The sequence below is a fragment of the Lampetra planeri genome, chromosome 62, assembly GCF_965212315.1.
Source record: "Lampetra planeri chromosome 62, kcLamPlan1.2.h2, whole genome shotgun sequence".
In the NCBI taxonomy this organism is placed as follows: domain Eukaryota; kingdom Metazoa; phylum Chordata; class Hyperoartia; order Petromyzontiformes; family Petromyzontidae; genus Lampetra; species Lampetra planeri.
Window position 1 is genome coordinate 4,014,458 of NC_136168.1, and position 21,393 is coordinate 4,035,850.

At 52.6% G+C, this 21,393-nt stretch overlaps 1 protein-coding gene and 1 long non-coding RNA gene across 2 annotated transcripts in view; both read right to left on the reverse strand.

The window, feature by feature from the left end:
* The window catches only part of LOC144736716 (uncharacterized), a 501,200-nt gene that overhangs the window by 16,180 nt on the left and 463,627 nt on the right, over positions 1 to 21,393 (reverse strand). The window lies entirely within an intron of this gene.
* LOC144736730 (uncharacterized) overlaps positions 10,458 to 21,393 on the reverse strand; it is a 50,923-nt gene continuing 39,987 nt past the window's right edge. The window contains 6 exon segments of the mRNA XM_078619366.1: positions 10,458 to 13,726; positions 17,745 to 17,785; positions 17,787 to 17,906; positions 18,570 to 18,575; positions 18,939 to 19,017; positions 19,177 to 19,586. Coding sequence (XP_078475492.1) covers positions 13,483 to 13,726; positions 17,745 to 17,785; positions 17,787 to 17,906; positions 18,570 to 18,575; positions 18,939 to 19,017; positions 19,177 to 19,586 — 900 coding nt within the window. The 3' untranslated portion in view covers positions 10,458 to 13,482.

Sequence of the window (21,393 nt, forward strand, 5' to 3'; positions counted from 1 at the left end):
CGAAACGTCGTGATTTTTTTTTATTGTTTTATTTTTATTAATTTTAATTTAATTTTTCACCTACGTGACTTTACCGAAAGAACTAAGAGCATTGTTGGGAGTGGTTTGTGTGTTCAGTGTCGTGGAAGTGAGAGTGTGGTCGAGTGAGTAATGGAACACCTTCTTAACTCACCTGAACTCCCTCAATTCCAGTGGTTTTTCTCAAAGCCGTCATTATCATATATATTGGGGGGGGGGGGGACACATCCAATCTTGATTTGAAGCTTTCGTGACTGTAGGAATCCATACTCTGGTTCTTTCGGTAAAGTCACGTAGGTAGAAATAAAATTAAGCACGACGTTTCGGGCGCAACACAAGCGTCCGCCATCAGGTGGGAAAGCATGGTCTGCTGCTGAGGCAGACTGTTTTTAATTTTTTTTTAAACGTGTTGTTACATGCTAATTTCTCACATTAACATCACTAGACCCGGCCACTTCTTTATGACCCTTGGGCTACACCCATTTCAAACACCTGATGACAGACGCTTGTGTTGCGCCCGAAACGTCGTGATCAATTTTATTTTATACCTACGTGACTTTACCGACAGAACCAAATAGTATGTGTCCACCCCCCCCCCCCCCAATATTCAAATATGCTCAAAATGTCCTCCCCAATATATTGCTATAAAATAGATTTCTGTTTATATGACTGTGGTTATGGTTGTACTTTATTAATCCCTTATCTCTGCCATTACATACAATGAAACAAGAAAAGATAAAAAAAGAAAAAAACAGAGCAATGTAATACAATACACTATTAGACGTTGTATAAAATAAATAAAAAGTCCATCCTATGTTTTAGTGAATTTTTTAAATATTTTAGGCAGGAAATACATTTTCAAATTTTTATTTTTTTTCTGGGGGGGGGGGGCCCTAGAGGATTTGCCCCCCCCCCCCATGTTGACTCCATGGCTACGGCCTTAGGGGGGCTGGCGAGACGTCGCCAGATATTTGATTGAAGGTCAATAATCGAAAACACAAATTAAGCACGGGGCACTTGAGTTACAACTTAACGTTGTTTCATCAAACCCTGTGTAAGTTATTAACAAGTTTTAACGAGTGATAATCAAAGGGGGTGCAAGGCTGCAGTGAAGGTGAAGAACCACTGCCCCCTAAGCGGTAGCGCGTTCTCTGCGGTTCGAATCCGGCGGGCGGCCCTGGAGAATGCGGCGGTGTGTGGTGACCACGACGATGCACTACTAAGGCTGCAGTGAAGGTGAAGAACCCCTCCTACTGTTCCTATCCCTCGACTTTCACCATGGGAAGCTGGCGGCCACTGCATCACCATCACCCTCCACACCCCCACCCCGACCCCGTGTCCCCGTTCAGTCGTTTCGCTCGTGGTCACAACAACAACCAGCAGCAGCAGCAACTTCATCAGGCGGTTTGCCAGAATTGTGAGGAAGTCTTCCTGCTTCCGGTCTTAACTAGAGGAGGAAAGGTGATGTCACCACTGTGGTGAGCCTGTCAGGGTGTGAAGATCAGAGAGAGAGAGGAGGTTGGGGGGGGTAATGTAACCATACGAAACGAAGCTGCTTGGGCACGCGGTGGAATTCACTGATGATGGGACTGCGTCCAGATCTGAAGATACGTGAGCTCCGTACACAATCCACGTCTGGTGAGACCCAGCATAGATCGTAGGCAGGCCAGCCTGCGTGTTTCAAACCGGCGCAGATGTTCCTTCAGAGGGCGGGGGGTGGTGGTTTCACGTTTTTTGCAAGCACAGAGAAGACACAGAGCTTCGCGCGCAGTGACAGACCCAGGCAGCTTCCAGCCGACGAATGATTTGGAGTTGAGACCTCCGCTGCCAAACCGGAGTTGGTCACGAGTAGGGGTGGGCAAACCCCCGAGGTTCTGCTTGGCGCGACGCATTATTTATTTCAGGAGCCGCGTGGCATTGCGCGCTTCTTGAGATATTGAGATGGGGGTGTTTTTTTGTGGTTCCGAATTCGAATTTTTTTTCTCTCTCTCTGTCTCTTCTTCTTGTTATTTTGGTTGACACAAGATAGTGCAACGAAGTGGCTTTACATCGTCACGTGGAAATATGCAGCGGCCAAATGCCCTTAACGCGCGACGTCGAGTCGAAGTGTGGAGAGCGGGGAAAGCCGGAGGACCCGGAGAAAAAATCCACGCGACCACGGGGAGAGAGAGACACCGCAAACTCCAAATATACAGCAGCAGGCGTCAGGGTCGGGATCAAACCCACGACCTCCTGTAGACCAGGCGAGGTAGTTAACATCTCTTAGCCACCGTGATGATGATGATGAGAAAGTGAGACACGCAAACTCCAAATATACAGCAGCAGGCGTCAGGGTCGGGATCGAATCCACGACCTCCTGTAGACCAGGCGAGGTAGTTAACATCTCCTAGCCACCGTGATGATGATGAGAGACACGCAAGCTACAAATATACAGCAGCAGGCGTCAGGGTCGGGATCAAACCCACGACCTCCTGTACACCAGGCGAGGTAGTTAACATCTCCTAGCCACCGTGATGATGATGAGAGAGAGAGACACGCAAACTCCAAATCTACAGCAGCAGGCGTCAGGGTCGGGATCGAATCCACGACCTCCTGTAGACCAGGCGAGGTCGTTAACATCTCCTAGCCTACCGCGGCACAGGCGATGAGGCCGGTTGGCTACGTGCGGTGTGTGAAGAGGCTCTTCACAGACGCAGCAGACAGCCGCCTCACTTCCTACAGAACAATCGCGCATGCACAGCACGGGAAACAGCTGCCGCGTGGAGGGGAGGCGACTCCTCTTGCACCCCCCCCTCCTCCTTCTCCACCCCTCCCCCCCCTCCTTCTACCCCCCCCCTCCTTCTACCCCCCCTCCTTCTACCCCCCCTCCTTCTACCCCCCCTCCTTCTACCCCCCCCTCCTTCTACCCCCCCCTCCTTCTACCCCCCTCCTGCTAGCCCCGTTCCTTCTCCCCGTCCTCCTTCTCATTCCCCCCCTTCTTCTACCCCCCTCCTTCTACCCCCCCTCCTTCTACCCCCCCCCTCCTTCTCATCCCCCTCCTTCTACCCCCCCCTCCTTCTCATCCCCCTCCTTCTACCCCCCTCCTTCTCATCCCCCTCTCCTACCCCCTCCATCTATCCCCTCCTCCCCCTCTCCTTCTACCTCTACCCCCTCCTTCTATCCCCCCTCCTCCCCCCTCCTCCTCCCCCCTACTCCTCACCCCCCCCCACCTGAGTACTGTGAATGTGTCTGCAGGTTCACTCTCCAACACACGCAGCGGTGAGGGCTGAAGCGGCAACTCATCGGCAGTGTTTGTTGACGTGACAAACCCTTCACTCAGTGGGCTGTGTTCGGGCGGTGGCGGGTTTCACGACGCATTTATATTTTGAAGGCGAAAGGGGCCGTCCATAAATGACGTCACGCGATTTTGGACGATTTTTGACCCCCCCCCTCGTCACACAGCGTCACAAAAAGTCAGACCCCCCCCTCAAATATGACGTCACAAAGCTCTGCCCCCCCCCCACCCCCGAAACCATATTTCCATTTTTTAAATAAAACATGCTTCAAATCGCTTTAAACTATTGTCATGTTAGTGCGTATTTAATGTGGCACTGCACTCTGATGTTGTAGGAGTGTTGTTATAACAATTAGTGTTGTGATAACAATTTTCCCCCACCCTAGGTGCGTGACGTCATTTATGGTCGCCCCCAAAGCGTAAGAGTTCAGCTGGCGCGGTGCATCAACATCGCCACTGGGGAGACAAAGGCGGCCGGGCGTGGTGCTGGCCACCCACCACCTCCTTAGAGTGCCGTGCCGGCCTTCACAGCTGCTGCTACTCGCTAACAGCACTTGCCCCAACGGTCTGTTAAGGCTATACGGGGGATCTTTGTATGTTGATTTTGGGAGTGCGGGGAGCGGTGGTAGCGTAGTGGTGAGCGCGCTACACTACAAACCGGTAATCAGAGTTCGATTCCTTCACTAGTCCAGAGCTGTCAACCCCTTATCAGTGCCCTCCCTTACAGACCAATACTATACACTACTATACACTACACTATACACTACTATACACTACACTATACACTATACACTACACTATACACTACTATACACTACTATACACTACACTATACACTACACTATACACTACACTATACACTACTATACACTACACTATACACTACTATACACTACACTATACACTACACTATACACTACTATACACTACACTATACACTACTATACACTACACTATACACTACTATACACTACACTATACACTACTATACACTACACTATACACTACTATACACTACACTATACACTACTATACACTACACTACACTACTATACACTACTATACACTACACTATACACTACACTATACACTACACTATACACTACACTATACACTACACTATACACTACACTATACAATACTATACACTACACTATACACCACTATACACTACACTATACACTACTATACACTACACTATACACCACTATACACTACACTATACAATACTATACACTACACTATACACTACTATACACTACACTATACACTACTATACAATACTATACACTACACTATACACTACTATACACTACACCATACCCCACTATACACCACACTATACACTACACTATACACTACACTATACACTACACTATACACTACTATACACTACAATACACTGTACACTACACACTACACTACACACTACTATGCACTACACTATACACTACACTATACACTACACTATACACTACACTATACACTACAACACACTACACTACTACATACCTGTCAACCCCTTATCAGTGCCCTCCCTTATTACAGACTCAATTCAGACCTCAGTGGTCACCCCACGTGCCCCTTATGAATCTCGACGTTCATCCTACAAAGCCCCATCACAAGGGAGAAACACAAACAAACAGACACGTGGTTTTTTGGCTGCCCGCATTGAAACGGCTGTTCGCCGTGCGGGCCTGAAAACTCAATTCCCCTGTACAGGAATCCGGGGTAAACCCCCCATGGGTTGACAGCTACGAAATTTACTTTAACTTTCTTGGTTGACGGGGGGGGAGATACCCTGACCCCGTGACCCTTAATCACTCCAAAAAACGACGTCTAAATATCCTCGCGGTATCCCCTAGAGATGTCGAGAAGGGGCTGTTTTTGAAACTCGCGATACAACGATCTGTGTGCGCGCTGTCCCTCCTGGAGGGAGCTGGCGGGGAGGGAAGTGGAGGCGACGAGGGGAGACACACCCAGAGAGACACGCACACATAGACACACACACAGATACACACACACAGACACACACACACACAGACACACAGAGACACACCCAGACAGACACAGACAAACACAGACACACACAGACACAGACACACATAGACACAGACACACACACACAGACACACCCAGACAGACACAGACACACACACAGACACGCACAGACACACACACAGATACACACACAGACACACACACAGAGACACACACACACATACACACAGACACACACAGACAGACAAAGATCTCCCCGTATGTTGGGGCAAGTGCTGCTAGGAGGGAGAAAAACAACTTATCAAGGCTGGCACGGCACGCGATGGGGGTGGGGGGGTCGCGACCACCACCATCACCAAAAGGCAAAGATCCCCCGTATAGCCTTCAACATACTGTTGGGGCAAGTGCTGCTAGCGAGCACCTATGAAGGCAGACACGGCACGCGAGGGGGTGGGTGGCCAGCACCGCGCCCGACCGCCTTTGTCTCCCCAGTGGCGATGTTTATTAAACACCGCACCAGGTATTAATTTGAGGCTGAGTCGACCTAGGGGAGGCCCGGGACCGGTTCAAATAATCGTCACTGGTGTTGGCCGTGAGCGGGAATCGAACCCGGGTCGCCAGGTTACACGCACGCACGGGTACACGGATTTCTCACGGCTCATTCATGTCTCGGCCCACGGATTCACAGTCAAGTTTAAGTGAAGGCCGTCACAACATCAACAACATCAACAACATCATAATCATCATCATCACCGTGGCCGGAATGACATTGTCTCCTCTCTCTCTATTTAAACTGACACTTTCTCTAAAGATAACAAAGATCCCCCGAATAGCCTGAACAGACTGTTGGGGCAAATGTTGTTAGCGAGCACCTATGAATACAACACACGTGAAAAATGTGAGTCTATGGGTCTCTCTGTGAGTCTATCGAACTCTATGTGAGTCAATATGTGAGTCCGTGGACCTCTGTGTGAGTCTATGGGTCTATGTGAGTCTGTGGATCTCTGTGTGAGTCTATGGGTCTCTATGTGAGTCTGTGGATCTCTGTGTGAGTCTATGGGTCTCTATGTGTGAGTCTATGGATCAATGTGAGTCTATGGGTCTCTACGAAAGCTGAAAAATTAAATAAAGGACGTGGCTTCGGAGAGTAGCGCCACAGCGGCTATGAGATGTTAACTACCTCGCCTGGTATACAGGAGGCGTGGGTTCGATTCCGACCCTGATGCCTGCTGCTGTATATTTGGAGTTTGCGTGTCTCTCTCTCTCTCATCATCATTATCACGGTGGCTAGGAGATGTTAACTACCTCGCCTGGTCTACAGGAGGTCGTTGGTTCGATCCCGACCCTGACGCCTGCTGCTGTAGATTTGGAGTTTGCGTGTCTCTCTCTCTTCCCGTGGTCGCGTGGATTTTTCTCCGGCTCCTCCGGTGTTTCCCATCCACATTTAAAATCAGCGTCACGCGTTCAGAGTATTTGGCTGCTGTAAATTTCCACGATGAGCCACCTCATCTGTGATATCCAGGTCGCTTCTGAAAAAAATATCTACATAACTTGGTTCAGTAAAAAAAAATTGGTTTTGTTTTAATACACGCATTTATCTATCTTCATTCCCGTTTCTCAAATCACAATCGCAAGAATGTTTTACGCTGCCATTATGATTTGCTAAGATTTTTTGTTTTTTTTATTTCTGTCATCTGTTATTTGTTATTGATTTAGTTCACCGCGACTTTGTTTGGGGCGGTGATTGATTTTTGTTGTTGTTGTTGTTGATGAAAACCGGGCTTGAAAAGAGAGCTTTTTGGCTCACAGGGCGATTCAAAATAAAACTGAACTCAGTGGAGCCAGCACATTCCGTCCGCGCATTATTGTTGGGTCAACCACCAAAGACAAAGGTCTCCCGTGTAGCCTCAACAGACTGCGGCGGGCAAGTTCTGTTTAGCGAGTAGCACCTAAGACGGCCGGCAGTGTGGCACACGAGGCTGGGCGTAGGTGACCAGCACCGCCCGGCCGCCTTTGTCTCCCTTTGTGGCGTTGTACGCTGCGCTACGAACCCAGCGACCCGAGTACCGATTCCCGCTCACTGCCAGCGCCAGTGACGATTATCCGAACCGGTCCTGGGACTCCCTTTGGTCAACTCGGACTCAAATGAGTTCCTGGCGCGGTGCGTAAAAACATCGCCGCTCAGGTGCGGCCCAACCGCGCTGATCGGAGTTGTGGGGTAGAGAGAGGGAGAGGGGGGGAGGGGACATCAAACACAAAAAGCAGTTCTAAAGAAATGAGTTTGCACATCTAGACGATGACGATGATTTTAAAATCGCGTAGTCTCCAGGCGGCGTCCTAGCATCGGAGGGAAGAGCGTTCCAGACGGCCGCAGAGGCGCAAACGTGAGAGCGCGCGACGAAGCGTGTGGTGTAAACACATTGTCCTGCGGAGGGAGCTGCTAGGAACGTTGGGTTGCTCGGTCAATGGCCAGGGTCAACGGCGGCGTGGTGTATTCCGCAAATATGGCCGACTGTGAGGGCGGGCACAAGCCGGCGTGAGTAGGTTAAACGTTGAGTTTTATAAGGGCACCACGGGGTGAGCAGCCCCTTCCCATCCCATGCCTCGACTCCCATACAGGAAGCTGGCGGCCACTGCATCACCATCACCCTCCACACCCCCCACCCCGACCCCGTGTCCCCGTTCGGTCGTTTCGCTCGTGGTCACAACAACAAGCAGCAGCAGCAGCAACTTCATCAGGCGGTTTGCCAGAATTGTGAGGAAGTCTTCCTGCTTCCGGTCTTAACTAGAGGAGGAAAGGTGATGTCACCACTGTGGTGAGCCTGTCAGGGTGTTCCCCCCACCTGCTCCGGGGTTGCCCCCCGACCTCTGCATTTAGAAACAACATCGGGCGTTGAGTCCCCAAGTATTCGGGCTGCTGCTGCTGCTGTAGATTTCCGCGTGATAATGAGCCTACTTCCGTTGAGCTATCATAGCTATCATTTGTGATGACCAGGTCGCTTCTGCAATAAAAAAAACAGCGCTACATAGCAGCTCAGCGGGGACCTTAAGTGGTAAAAAAATATCTAGATTTTATACCTACGTGACTTTACCGAAAAAACCAGAGTATGGTAAAAAAATATCTAGATTTAATACCTACGCGACTTTACCGAAAGAACCACAGAGTATGGTAAAAAAATATCCAGATTTTATACCTACGCGACTTTACCGAAAGAACCACAGAGTATGGTAAAACAATATCCAGATTTTATACCTACGTGACTTTACCGAAAGAACCACAGAGTATGGTAAAAAAATATCCAGATTTTATACCTATGTGACTTTACCGAAAGAACCACAGAGTATGGTAAAACAATATCTAGATTTAATACCTACGCGACTTTACCGAAAGAACCACAGAGTATGGTAAAATAAAATTCAGATTTTATACCTACGTGACTTTACCGAAAGAAACACAGAGTATGGTAAAAAAATATCTAGATTTTATACCTACGTGACTTTACCGAAAGAACCACAGAGTATGGTAAAAAAATATCCAGATTTTATACCTACGTGACTTTACCGAAAAAAACAGAGTATGGTAAAAAAAATATCCAGATTTTATAGCTACGTGACTTTACCGAAAGAAACACAGAGTATGGTAAAAAAATATCTAGATTTAATACCTACGTGACTTTACCGAAAAAACCACAGAGTATGGTAAAAAAAATCTATAAAACGTTGTTGAGTTGCAGGTTTGGTCTTGGGTCAAATTCAACGCGAACCCGCAGCGAGCGATCTTCCACGTGACTGCGCCCCCCTCCAACTCCACTAAAAACTTGCCCCCCACTACCCACGACTCACAACCACCTCCTCCCTCCCTCCCCCCAAGATTATGAAGACGCTGTACAGAAACAGGGGGTTGGTGGGTGGGGGGTGGGTGGCGAGTATTTATTTCATAGACACGAGAAGAGGGCAGCAGTCGATCATCAGGCAGAGCAACATTGGGGGGAAGAAAGTCAAAATGTTGACGAGCCCTGCACTTGGGAGACGGCATGGATGGCGGTGGAGTCTCCCTCCCCTTCCTCCATCCATCCCTCCCTCCCCTCCTCCCTCCCCTCCCCTCCCTCCCTCCCATCCTCCCCTCCCCTCCTCCCACAGATGTCCGGTAACGGCGGCGGGGGAGGTCATAAAAATCGTCACCGCACGGGAAAAAGAACACATTCATGCGGAGGGAGCTGGTAGGAACGTTGGGTTGCTCGGTCAATGGCCAGGGTCAACGGCGGCGTGGGTGTATTCCGCAAATATGCCCGACTGTGACGGCGGGCACAAGCCGGCGTGAGTAGGTTAAACGTTGTTTTATAAGGGCACCACGGGGTGACCAGCACCTCCCCACCCAGCCTACCCTCCCCACCCAGCCCCTCCAACCCAGCCCCACCCCTCCCACACCCCACCCAGCCCCACCCTCCCCACCCAGCCCCTCCCCTGTGGGCTGGTGGAACCAGGAGGTTCCTACCAGTAAAACCCCGCTGCTCTGAGAACAGCAGAACTGGTGTTTGTGTTTCGTTTGCAGTCCTTCCCCCACGCCCCCTCCCCCCCCCCCAAATCCGGAGCGAAAGAAGTTCAACACGCGTACATTACTCACGTGACCGGCACCGGGCAGTACATAATACTCCGATTGATGCCCCTGCTGTTGTGGAGTGACTCATGCAGCCAGCTATGGCTGCAGGGTTTTGGTAGTACATGATGTTTATGCCATTTATTGTGAAAAGTCTGACAGTTCCTATGATTGCTTTTTCATTGCTTTCATAGCTTTATTTTTGTGATTTCGAAAAGTGTATTGGTTTTGCCATGTTTGTTTGTTGTAGTACAGAGTTAGACTGATGGCCTTAATCTAAGTTGTCTTGTGGTTGTTGTTGTTGTTTGACTTGCATCCCACTGGGATTTTTGCACACAGCGTTAGTGTACGGTGTTTTTTTCTGCAATATTTTGCTGTCTTTTCTTGGATTTTCTGTTTGCACTTAGTCGCATATTCACTTTAAGATGTTTTTTGTTTTGTTGCGGTTGCACCCGATTCAAGAGCCGAATGGCTTCACAGGGCTACACCTAATAAATTGAACTTGAACTTGCCTCGCACACTCTGAGATTGTCGGGGTTGGCAGCGTGTCAATCACCACACACACAATGTTTTTTTATTATAACTTTATTTTACACGGAGCTTACGCAGCTCTTTTAAATTTCAGAAGCGACCTGAGCCATCACAGATGACGGCTCATCATCATCATCATCGTGTGGAAATGTATAAGCAGCCAAATATTATAAACGCGTGATGTTGATTCTAAATGTGGAGGTAGTTAACATCTCCTAGCCACCGTGATGATGATGAGAGAGAGAGAGACACGCAAACTCCAAATATACAGCAGGCATCAGGGTCGAGATTGAACCCACGACCTCTTGTAGACCAGGCGAAGCAGTTAACATCTCACCACGGGGAGAGAGACACGCAAACGCCAAATATACAGCAGGCGTCAGGGTCGAGATTGAACCCACGACCTCCTGTAGACCAGGCGAGGCAGTTAACATCTCACCACCGTCGGTACGGAGAGCGGTGTGTCGAGTGGGAGACATTCACGAGCCACTCGAGGACCTGGATTTTAAGTCGCAGGCGTTCCGGTATCCATCCTGGGAAGGGGATGTCAACTCCCACCGCGTTGAGACACGAGGGGGGGGGGGCCCCCACTGTGAGCCCCCCACTGTGAGCCCCCCCCCCACCCCCTCCCATACCTCTTCCGGGTCTAAAATATCAAAAAACCCACAACGTTAGTCCTGAGATTACATCGTTTGTGTATATATATGTGTGTATGCGTGTGTCTGTGTGTGTACGTGGGGAGCGGTGGTGTAGCGGTTAGCGCGCTGCGCTACGAACCTGGCGACCCGAGTTCGATTCCCGCTCACGGCCAACACCCAGCGGCGATTATCTGAACGGGTCCTGGGCCTCCCCTAGGTCGACTCAGCCTCAAAATGAGTACCTAGTGCGGCGTGTAGTAACCATGGCCACCCACCCCCTCGTGTGCGCTGTGCCGGCCTTCGTAGGTGCTACTCGCTAACAGCACTTGCCCCAACAGTCTGTTACAGGCTACACGGGAGATCTTTGTCTTGTGTACAACAAAATAAAGACAAAGATTCCCCCCCCCAACCGCCCGTATAGCCTCAAGAGACTGTTGGGGCAAGTGCTGTTAGCGAGCAGCAGCGCCTATGCAGGCCGGCACTGCGGCGCACGAGGGGGTGGGTGGCCATGGTTACTACACGCCGCACCAGGTACTCATTTTGAGGCCGAGTCAACCTAGGGGGAGGCCACGGACCGGTTCAGACAATCGTCACCGGGTGTTGGTGGCGGGAATCGAACTCGGGTCGCCAGGCTCGTAGCGCTAACCGCGCCACCACCACTCCCCACACAGCACACGTGCACACACAGACAGTGGTGAGATTTTATACGTGACAAGAGAGACATGGACTCTCACTGGCCCAGGATGTGTACGTATATTAAAAAAAACTGGTACAATTTACAGCCCTTTGATCGTCGTCAAATCCACCGCTGGATGAAGGCCCCCCCCCCCCCCCCCCTTAGCTTCGACCATACTTCGCTGGTCGGTGCGGGTTTGGCGAGGGATGCCGCTGAGACGAAGGCACCAGGGGGGGTTCGCACCCCGAGTGAAACGGCGACACCATACCAAGCGGTGTGGGAGGGGAAGAGATAACAGTGTCACAAAAAATTAACCCGTAAAAACAAAGTTTTTCACTATAAATCCTTTATATGCGTGGGGGCTAGAGTCCTCTCGTCCTCTGGCTTGAGATGGCTGCCACCTATGGGTCAGATGATTGCCTGCCACCATTAAGCAATTGGTAATTACATATAATTTTTTTTATCCTAAAAAGTGTAAAATTTAGGAAAAAATTTCAGGAAAATTAATTGTCACGCACAACGAGTCTGTGTGCAAAATGTCAGCTCGATTGGATCACGGGAAGTGGGTAAAAAAACGACCGAAAGATTTGCACGGTCGTAAGCGCACAAAAGCAAGCAAGCAAGTGAACTTAATATAAAGGATTTAAAAAACTACATTTTGTTTTCCTGGGTAGTATGTGATATTTCCTAAGTGCTTATGCCTCAAAAGTACAGACAATGGCTATTATTCCCCACAAAACTTTGCTTTTGTGACCAGGACAGTGATATTTTGAAATGTACCTATTGTCGATGAGAACACGTGGTGTGCATTTGTGTCTCTTCGTTCACGTAATGTCCTGGTCACAAAAGCAAAGTTTGCGGGGAATAATAGCCATTTTTAAAATACTTCTTAGGCATAAGCAATTAAAAAACATCGTGAAATTTGCGCAAAGTATTCCAGCCCGCGGAGGAATTTGTCGTTTTTCGTTGTTTATGATTACGAGCAGACGCTGCGTCGACGAGCGCCGTCGCTCGCCACCACGGCGCTTGTGCCAGGCTAGGTGCACGTTGACGCTACAAAGACAAAGGGCCCCCCCCTCCCCTGTATAGCCTCACTGCTGGGCGACGGCCTCACCCACACCACTGCTGTACACGAACCGTGGGGGGGGGGTCATCCGACCTGACCTCCCAACGCAGGTCTGACAAGTGTTGGTGGAGGTGAAGGGCTGTTGCGGAACCTGCAAGTTCGACAAACGGAGATTTTTCCGTTCAACCCGCAGGCTTCCGCGTACCAATATCACCCGTAACGGGTTCTTTGGGTGAGATCGCGTAAATATTTACGCGAAACCCCAAAAAAACCCTCTATTATGGGAGATTTTTCCCGTAGGAACGTGGGGGCATTGACAGGGCTTGCCCGGAACCGCCAACGGGACTTCCGAGCGCGGGCTGGTCACGGTGTCAACGTCGATGTCTCAATCGTGGAGATGTCTCACGTTCCCACACCCCCCTCCCCCCCCCGGCTTCATCACCGTCCTCCGTGCCAAACCGCATCCTCCACCACCGCATCTTCCTCGTCCTCCACCTCGTGCGCTCCTTCCTGGTTCGCGTTGCTCCATTCCCTGAGTGTTGTCGATGAACAATCCTCATCACTGATCACGAATCATCATCGAACGCGTTGCTGCTCTTGTTGTTGTTTTCACAACGTAGAAATGTTCGTGCACCCCTTCCAACCCACCGCCCCCCCCCCCCTCTCCCGGGGGTTCCCGCGCTAGCGGTCGGCCGAGCGCTGGCGCAGCATGCAGCTCGGCGACTCCATCTCCTCCGGCGCGTCCCCCGCCGAGCCCTGCCCGGCGTCCTGCGCAGAGCCTTGGGCCGCCGGCTCGGGCGTGAAGTGGAGAATCCGCGGCGGCGGGCGCAGGAGGCTGATGGGACAGAAGGCCGTGTCGCTCTTGATGACGAAGTTCACTTTGTTCTTGTCCGGGCAGAAGATCGAAGGGATCTCCTTGTGTTGCCTGCACAAGGAGAGTAGTGGGGGGGGGGGGGCGGGGGGGCGGCACACACGGAGGAGATGATGTCACCGTAACGATCATCATCGTCGCCGTAGCGACCATCGTCGCCGTAGCGACCATCGTCGCCGTAGCGACCATCGTCGCCGTAGCGACCATCGTCGCCGTAGCGACCATCATCGTCGCCGTAACGACCATCATCGTCGCCGTAACGACCATCATCGTCGCCGTAACGACCATCATCGTCGCCGTAACGACCATCATCGTCGCCGTAACGACCATCATCGTCGCCGTAACGACCATCATCGTCGCCGTAACGACCATCGTCACCGTAACGAGCATCATCGTCACCGTAACGACCATCGTCGCCGTAACGACCCATCGTCGCCGTAACGACCATCATCGTCACCGTAACGACCATCGTCGCCGTAACGACCATCGTCACCGTAACGACCATCGTCACCGTAACGACCATCGTCACCGTAACGACCATCGTCACCGCACACGAGGTCACACCCCGTTACCGTCGTAGGCAACGGGTCATTTTCGAGAATCGGCCGCAATTATCAAATGCACTGCTAGATGAAGGTGTGTGTACTGTGTGTGTGTACGGTGTGTGTACTGTGTGTACGTACGGTGTGTACGTACTGTGTACGTACTGTGTGTGTACTGTGTGTGTGTACTGTGTGGACTGTGTTTGTGTACTCTCTGTGAACTGGACTCCCATGGTAAACTGGATTCCCATGGTGAAGTGGGCTTCCACGGCACGTCAGGGGCGGCCCGAAACTGCCGTTGACCTCCGCGTGACCCCTTCCCACCCCCCACCACCAAACCCACCCCCCCCTCCCCGTCCCGCGTTTGCAAAGTGCACACTTCCCTTCCGCAAGGACATTTAATCTCCCGTCGTTCCGCACCGCAACCCGGCCCAGCGTCACGGCTTGTGCTTCCCCAACAGCAGCCAGCCCCCCCCCCCTCTCTGTCTACCACATCACCATCATCGTCGTCATAATAACACGGCGAGGGGAAGGGGGGAGTGGTGGCGCAGCGGTTAACGAGCACAGCGCCATGGGGACCTGACAAACAGCAGAGTTGTATTCTCAGGCGCGCGAGTTCCGAATCGGTCGTTGCGAGCGATACCGAAACTGGTCCCGGGGTTTTCTCCTAGGTCGACTCGGCCTTAAATGAGTTCCCGGCGCGCCGTGCGTTCACCGGCTGCGAAGACAGCGGAGTGTGTCCGTGCAAACCCATCCGTGCGGCTCTTTTGAGTGTTGACCTCACGGCGACCTCCAGATCACCTGGACGCTACCTTCGCCGCAACTTGCGATTAATATCACCGGTTATTTGTGTCTGCATTGTATCTGCAGTGCCGTATTCACCGCATTTCTATGGCATTCGATTCGTACTTTGCGAGCGTGGCTTACAATTTATTTTGTTATACGTACGACGAGATGTGAACAACCTCGCCTGATATACAGGAGGTCGTGGGTTTGGAGTTTGCACGTATTTATTTGGAGTTTGCCTGTTCTCACTCTCCCCGTGGTCAAGTGGATTTTTCCCTCCGGCTCCTCCGGTTTTTCCCTCCACATTTAGAATGAACGTCGCGCGTTCAGAGCAATTTGGGTTGCACTAGATTTAGACAAAGGCCCAACTTGGATGAGCTGTCATTTGTGGTGGCCAGGTCGCTTCTGAACAAGAACTACAACACAGCTCAGTGCGGCCGGACACCTGGTGAAAGGTGAAATAAAAACATTGTTGTTACTAGTGATAGGTGTTTACCCTTTCAACTGGTACAAAGACTGACACCTTTATACAAGGCATCATGTTTGCAATAACCACAACAACACAAGCAGTCAAAATGCAAACAAAAAGAAACAACTGATAATGAGGATGATATGCACTGTCCTTGAAGTTGATTGGTCCACACCCGAGACAGCTTTTCTTAGAGCTTAGTCTCCATTGAGTTGGACCAGATGACGCCAAAAGGCGTACATTCAAGGACAGTGCATATCATTATTATTATCAGAGTTGTTTCTTTTTGTTTGCATTTTGACTGCTTGTGTTGTGGTTATTGCAAACATGATGCCTTGTATAAACATGTCAGTTTTTGTACCAGTTGAAAGTGTAAAAACCTATCACGATATTTTGCCACTGCTAAAGGAGAGGTCTCATCGTGTAAATTGTTTTACTAGTTCAGTTTGAGATTTCTGAGATGGAAAAAGGGGCTCGATGAAAGCTGACATCATCGTCACCGCGAGCACCACCACGAGTCCAGCATTGCCGACCCGTCTCCACCGCGGCGGTGACGCCAATCCCCGGCTCATCCGGCACCACGGGTGGGGGGTGGTGGGGGGCGTGGTGGGCAACTCTTGGCGCGACCGCGGGAGAAACGCCACCGCCGCCACCGCACCATGCCCGGCTATTGCCGCGCGTCCGCCGTTACCGCGTGGGCGCGGTGAAAAACACCGGGGGGGGGGGGGGGGGGGAGGCGATGGTGACAAACGCATTGTACCCGCGTGCTTGAGGTTTAAATAAATGACCCGGTTTTGTTATTTTTGTTATTTTTTCTGGCTCTGGGGTGCGCCCAGTAATCAGGGCCGCTCTTCCTCTGCCCGGAAGAGTGGTGGGGGGTCGAGGGGAGGGTTCGCGGGGGGGGGGGGGGGGGGTGACGGCGAGCGGTCACGTACGTACGTACGCGTGTGGAACTTCTTTCGCACCGTACGTAGCCCAACCGTGCTAATATCGGAGGTGCGGGGGAAGAGACAACAAATTGAAGACGAGAAGCAGTTCCGTAAAGAAATGAGTTTGTCCATCTCAAGTCCGCTCCGCTCCCGGTGGCTTCCTCATACCGCGAGGAGGAGCGTTCCTAGACCAGCAGCAGAAGCGTCGCGATGCGGTGACCACCGTCTTGGTTTCGATGGCGAGCAACCAAAGCCGCTGCCGCAAGGGTGACCCGAGTTTGCGCGACGATGGTTTATTGGCTCCTTGATGAGATCGGCTCAAATTAAGCGCGGTGAGAGGGGGGGGATGCCCTCTGGCCATGGGAACGTGGAGTTTCCGCCGGTCACTCTCCCGCGCCGGGGCTGCCCAGAGGAGATCCGATGCCGTGACCGAGGGCCCCCCTCCGCTCGAGAAGGAGACAAAACACCGAGGTCGGAGGTGTAAATTCCACGTTCCTATACTGGGGGCCAAAGTGGTACCTATGCTATTGACCCCAGGAGGATGATGAGCAGAGTCAAACCCTCCCAAACAGGATTTAACTCATAATAGGTGTTATTGGGGTTAGATCGCGTAAATGTAAAGTGTGTCGTTAAACCCGCCACCACCCGACACAGCCAGCTAGTAAGGGTTGTCACGTAAACAGAACGTGGCCAATTCATCACTAGTTCAGCACTTGTGTATAGTGTAGTGTATAGTAGTGTAGTGTATAGTAGTGTAGTGTATAGTAGTGTAGTGTATAGTGTAGTGTATAGTGGTGTATAGTGTATAGTAGTGTAGTGTGTAGTGTATAGTGTAGAGTATAGTGTAGTGTATAGTAGTGTATAGTGTAATGTATAGTGAAGTGTATAGTAGTGTAGTGTATAGTGAAGTGTATAGTTGTGTAGTGTATAGTGTAGTGTATAGTAGTGGTGTATAGTGTAGTGTATAGTGTAGTGTATAGTGTAGTGTATACTAGTACACCACCACCGGTTGTGTGTCAGAGAGCCAAGCCACAACATTTACAATCTTGAGTACGACGTTTCGCTAGTAATTACAACCAGCTTCATCAGGTGGACAGCAACCAGATTTGCGCGTCGGGTGGTGGCGGCTTTAACGACACATTTATATATTTTACGCGATTCGACCCAAAAAAAACCCTCTTATGGATGATATTTGGTCGCGAAAGCCTCCTTGCTGCTACGCGTTAAACCGAGGATTGAATTCGCAAGTAGAATTGGGCTAGCGGACCCGGGGGCAGGCACCAGGGGGGCGAGTGCACCGCTGTTGCTGCTGTGCGTGCGTGCGCTGGCGTGCGTGCGTCTCTCACTGCGTCTCCTCGAACGCCGTGACTCGCTCGCAACCCTCGGGGAGGCTCGCGCATGAACGTGTAGCTGTGGTTGGGCTTGGGCGACGAGACGTATTTGGGCAGCGGGGAGCCGCCCCTCCCCTCTGGGTCCCCCGCCCCCACCGCCCCCTCCTTCTGGTGCGGGGGGGGGCGTCATCATCACGATCACAGCCATCACCACGAACTCGTTAGCACCGTCAACATCACAATCAACAACACCATTGCTACCGTCAACATCACAATCATCTTCACCATCACAATCGTCATCCACCATCATCGCCGTCGCCACCATCGCACACACAATCATAAACATCATGATCATTACCACGGTCACAATCAAAGTGATAACCACCACCATCGCCATCACCACCGTCACCATCACAATCATCACCATCCCCCTTGTTATCATCGCCATCATGATGATGATCATCACCAGCACCGACACCGTCACCAGCAGCGCCCGTTACACTGCAGCTGCCCCATCATCACCGGTCGCTGCAGACGCCACGGCATCACGAATAACCCGACACACGTGACGCACACAGTGCCACTCCAACCTCGGCTACAGTCCCGACATTTCCCTGCCCCGTTGGCACTACCGCTGCCCACCTCACACACACGTGCTCACACACACACGCGCGCGCGCGCACACACGCACACGCGCGCACACGCACACACACGCACACGCGCACACACACACACGCGCACACGCACACACACGCGCGCGCGCACACACACACACGCGTGCGCGCGCACCTACGTGCGCGCGCACGTACACGTGCGCGCGCACGTACACTCACACCTCACCGCACTCTGCAGAACAGGATAGGGGTGGCGGGAGATCACACGGACCCCACGCAGAGAGGCTCCCGAGCCAGGAATCGAACCCAGGCCCCTTGTTTCGCTTGCGAGGCACAACAAGCGTTGCCGCTGCACCGCTACCATCGCCCGGACAAAGATTCCCCGCCCCGTGTAGCCCTCGACAGACTGTTGGGGGCAAGTGTTGTTCGCGAGCGCCTATGAAGGTCGGCACTGCACTCGATGGGTTGCGATGGCCGGCACCACGGCCCGGCCGCCTTTGTCTCCCCAGTGGCGGTGTTCACCACACACCGCACCAGGTACGCGGACCTAGGGGAAGCCTAGGGGAGGCCCAGGACCGGTTCAGATAATCGCCACCGGTGTTGGCCGTGAGCGTGGCTCGAACCTCGGGTTGTCGTGTTTGTAGCACAGCGGAGCGCCAACCTCTACGCTGCCGCTTAACACACCCATAACACAACAACACACCCATAACACAACAACAACACGCACAACAACAACACGCACAACAACAACACGCACAACAACACGCACCTCTGTTCACATCATCGACTGCGGCGAGGGCCGTCAATGTCGATGACGACGTCGATGACATCACAACGTGCGCCAGCAGCTGCTGCAGCTGCTGCTGCTGCTGCTGCTTGACCGTGACCGGCGCAGGCAGCGCCGCGGCACCGTGGACGAGCGGAGGCGGAGGAGGGGGAGGGGAACGCTCGGCGAGGTAGTTGCTGTGATGCTGCTGCTGCTGCTGGTGGTGGTGGTTGTGATGGTGAAGAGCGGCAGCAATAGCTGCGGCGGAGGGAGCGGGGGGAGCAGCGCGGGCGACGCGGGGAGCGAGCGGCAGCGTTCGCCGTCGAGCGCCGACGGCGTCTGCGTGTCCACGCTGCGGGTCGCCGTGTTGCTGCCGCCGCCGCTGCCACTACTGCCGCTGCTGCCGCCGCCGATGCCGGAGTTGGAGCTGCACGGTCGCGTCGGGAGAGGGGCCCGGCGTCCGTCCGGAGCGTCCTGCTGCGAACGCGTGGACGGGGGGGGGGGGGGGACGGGGGGGGGGGAGATGCGTGGCGGGCAGACAACGACGACCGTCAACGCTGTGGGCGCATGAAGGAGGGCCGTCGCCCGAAACGTCGCCCCCTCTTAGAATTACATTTCTCCACTCGAGGCCAGGTTGGCGAGATGTTATCTCCGCCGCCCGTTATGCAGGAGGTCGTGGGTTCGATCCCGACCCTGACACCTGCTGTATATTTGTAGTTCGGGTGTCTCTCTCTCTCTCATGGATTTTTTTCCGGGTCCTCCGTTTTTCCCGCTCCACGTTTAGAATCGACATCACGCGATCACAGACTATTTGGCCGCTACTATCAATGTCCACGTGACGACAAGCCACTTCGTCGGGCACGTCACTTGCGTCCAGGTCGCTTCTGAATAGAGAGCTACGTAGCTCAGTGGGCCTCAACCTGGTGAAATAACAAATCGTGGTTTGTTTTTCACGTCACACGGTTGGGGGGAGGGGGGTGGTGCCCGTGGGGGACACGAGCCGGTGGGCGTGGTGGGAGCTCGACACGCCTGGCGCTGGAGGGGCGGAAATGGTCCCTGGCCACGTTGGGAGGGCTCGGCGTGAAACAACAACAACGACGCTGACAACAATGACAACAACGACGCTGACAACAACAACGACGACAACAACGACGACGACGACGACAACTACGCTGACAACAACAACGACGACAACAACGACGACAACTACGCTGACAACAACAACAACAACGACGACAACAACGACGACGCTGACAACAAAAACTAACTACGCTGACAACAACAACAACGACGACGACGACAAAAACTACGCTGACAACAACGACGACAAAAACTACGCTGACAACAACAACGACGACAACAACAACAACGACGACGACAACGACAACGCTGACAACAACAGCTACGCTGACAACAACAACAACGACGACAAAAACTACGCTGACAACAACAACAACGACGACATCAACAACGACAACATCAACATCGACAACATCGACAACAACAACGCTGACAACAACAACAACAACGACGACGACAAACCGTGACGATCCTCGTGGAGGCGACGCGGCGACGCAACTCATCTCTCCCGGCCTCCCGAGCCATTACCCTGACCCCTCCCCACACTTTGAAAAACGGAGATGCTCAAAGCAACGGCCGCTTGTTTTTCCGCATAGAACAGAGTGAGGGTGGTCAAACAGCATGCTCGCTGCAATTGTGTGTTTAGTTTGTTGTTTTCCACTGCTCCCCCCCCCCCCGCATGTCTAATCATTATTAGCAGGGTTGGCTACGTACGGAGCGAAAGAGGTTTAACGTACGTAGCCGCCACGCTGCCGCCCACCCTGCCCGGTGAGGGAGAGGCGGCTAGAGCGAGAGGGGGAGAGAGAGGGGGGGGGGGGTAGAGAGAGGGGTAAAGAGAGGGGGAGAGAGGGGGGGGGTAGAGAGAGAGGGGGGGGTAGAGAGGGGGGGGTTAGAGAGGCGGATAGAGCGAGAGAGGGGGTAGAGAGAGAGGGGGGGTAGAGAGAGGGGGGGGTAGAGAGAGGGGGGTGTAGAGAGAGAAGGGGGTAGAGAGAGAAGGGGGGTAGAGAGAGAGGGGGTAGAGAGAGGGGGGGGTAGAGAGAGAGGGGGGGTAGAGAGAGAAGGGGGTAGAGAGAGAGGGGGGGTAGAGAGAGGGGGGGGGTAGAGAGAAAGGGGGGTAGAGAGAGAAGGGGGTAGAGAGAGGGGGGGGTAGAAAGAGGGGGGGTAGAGAGAGGGGGGGGTAGAGAGAAAGGGGGGTAGAGAGAGA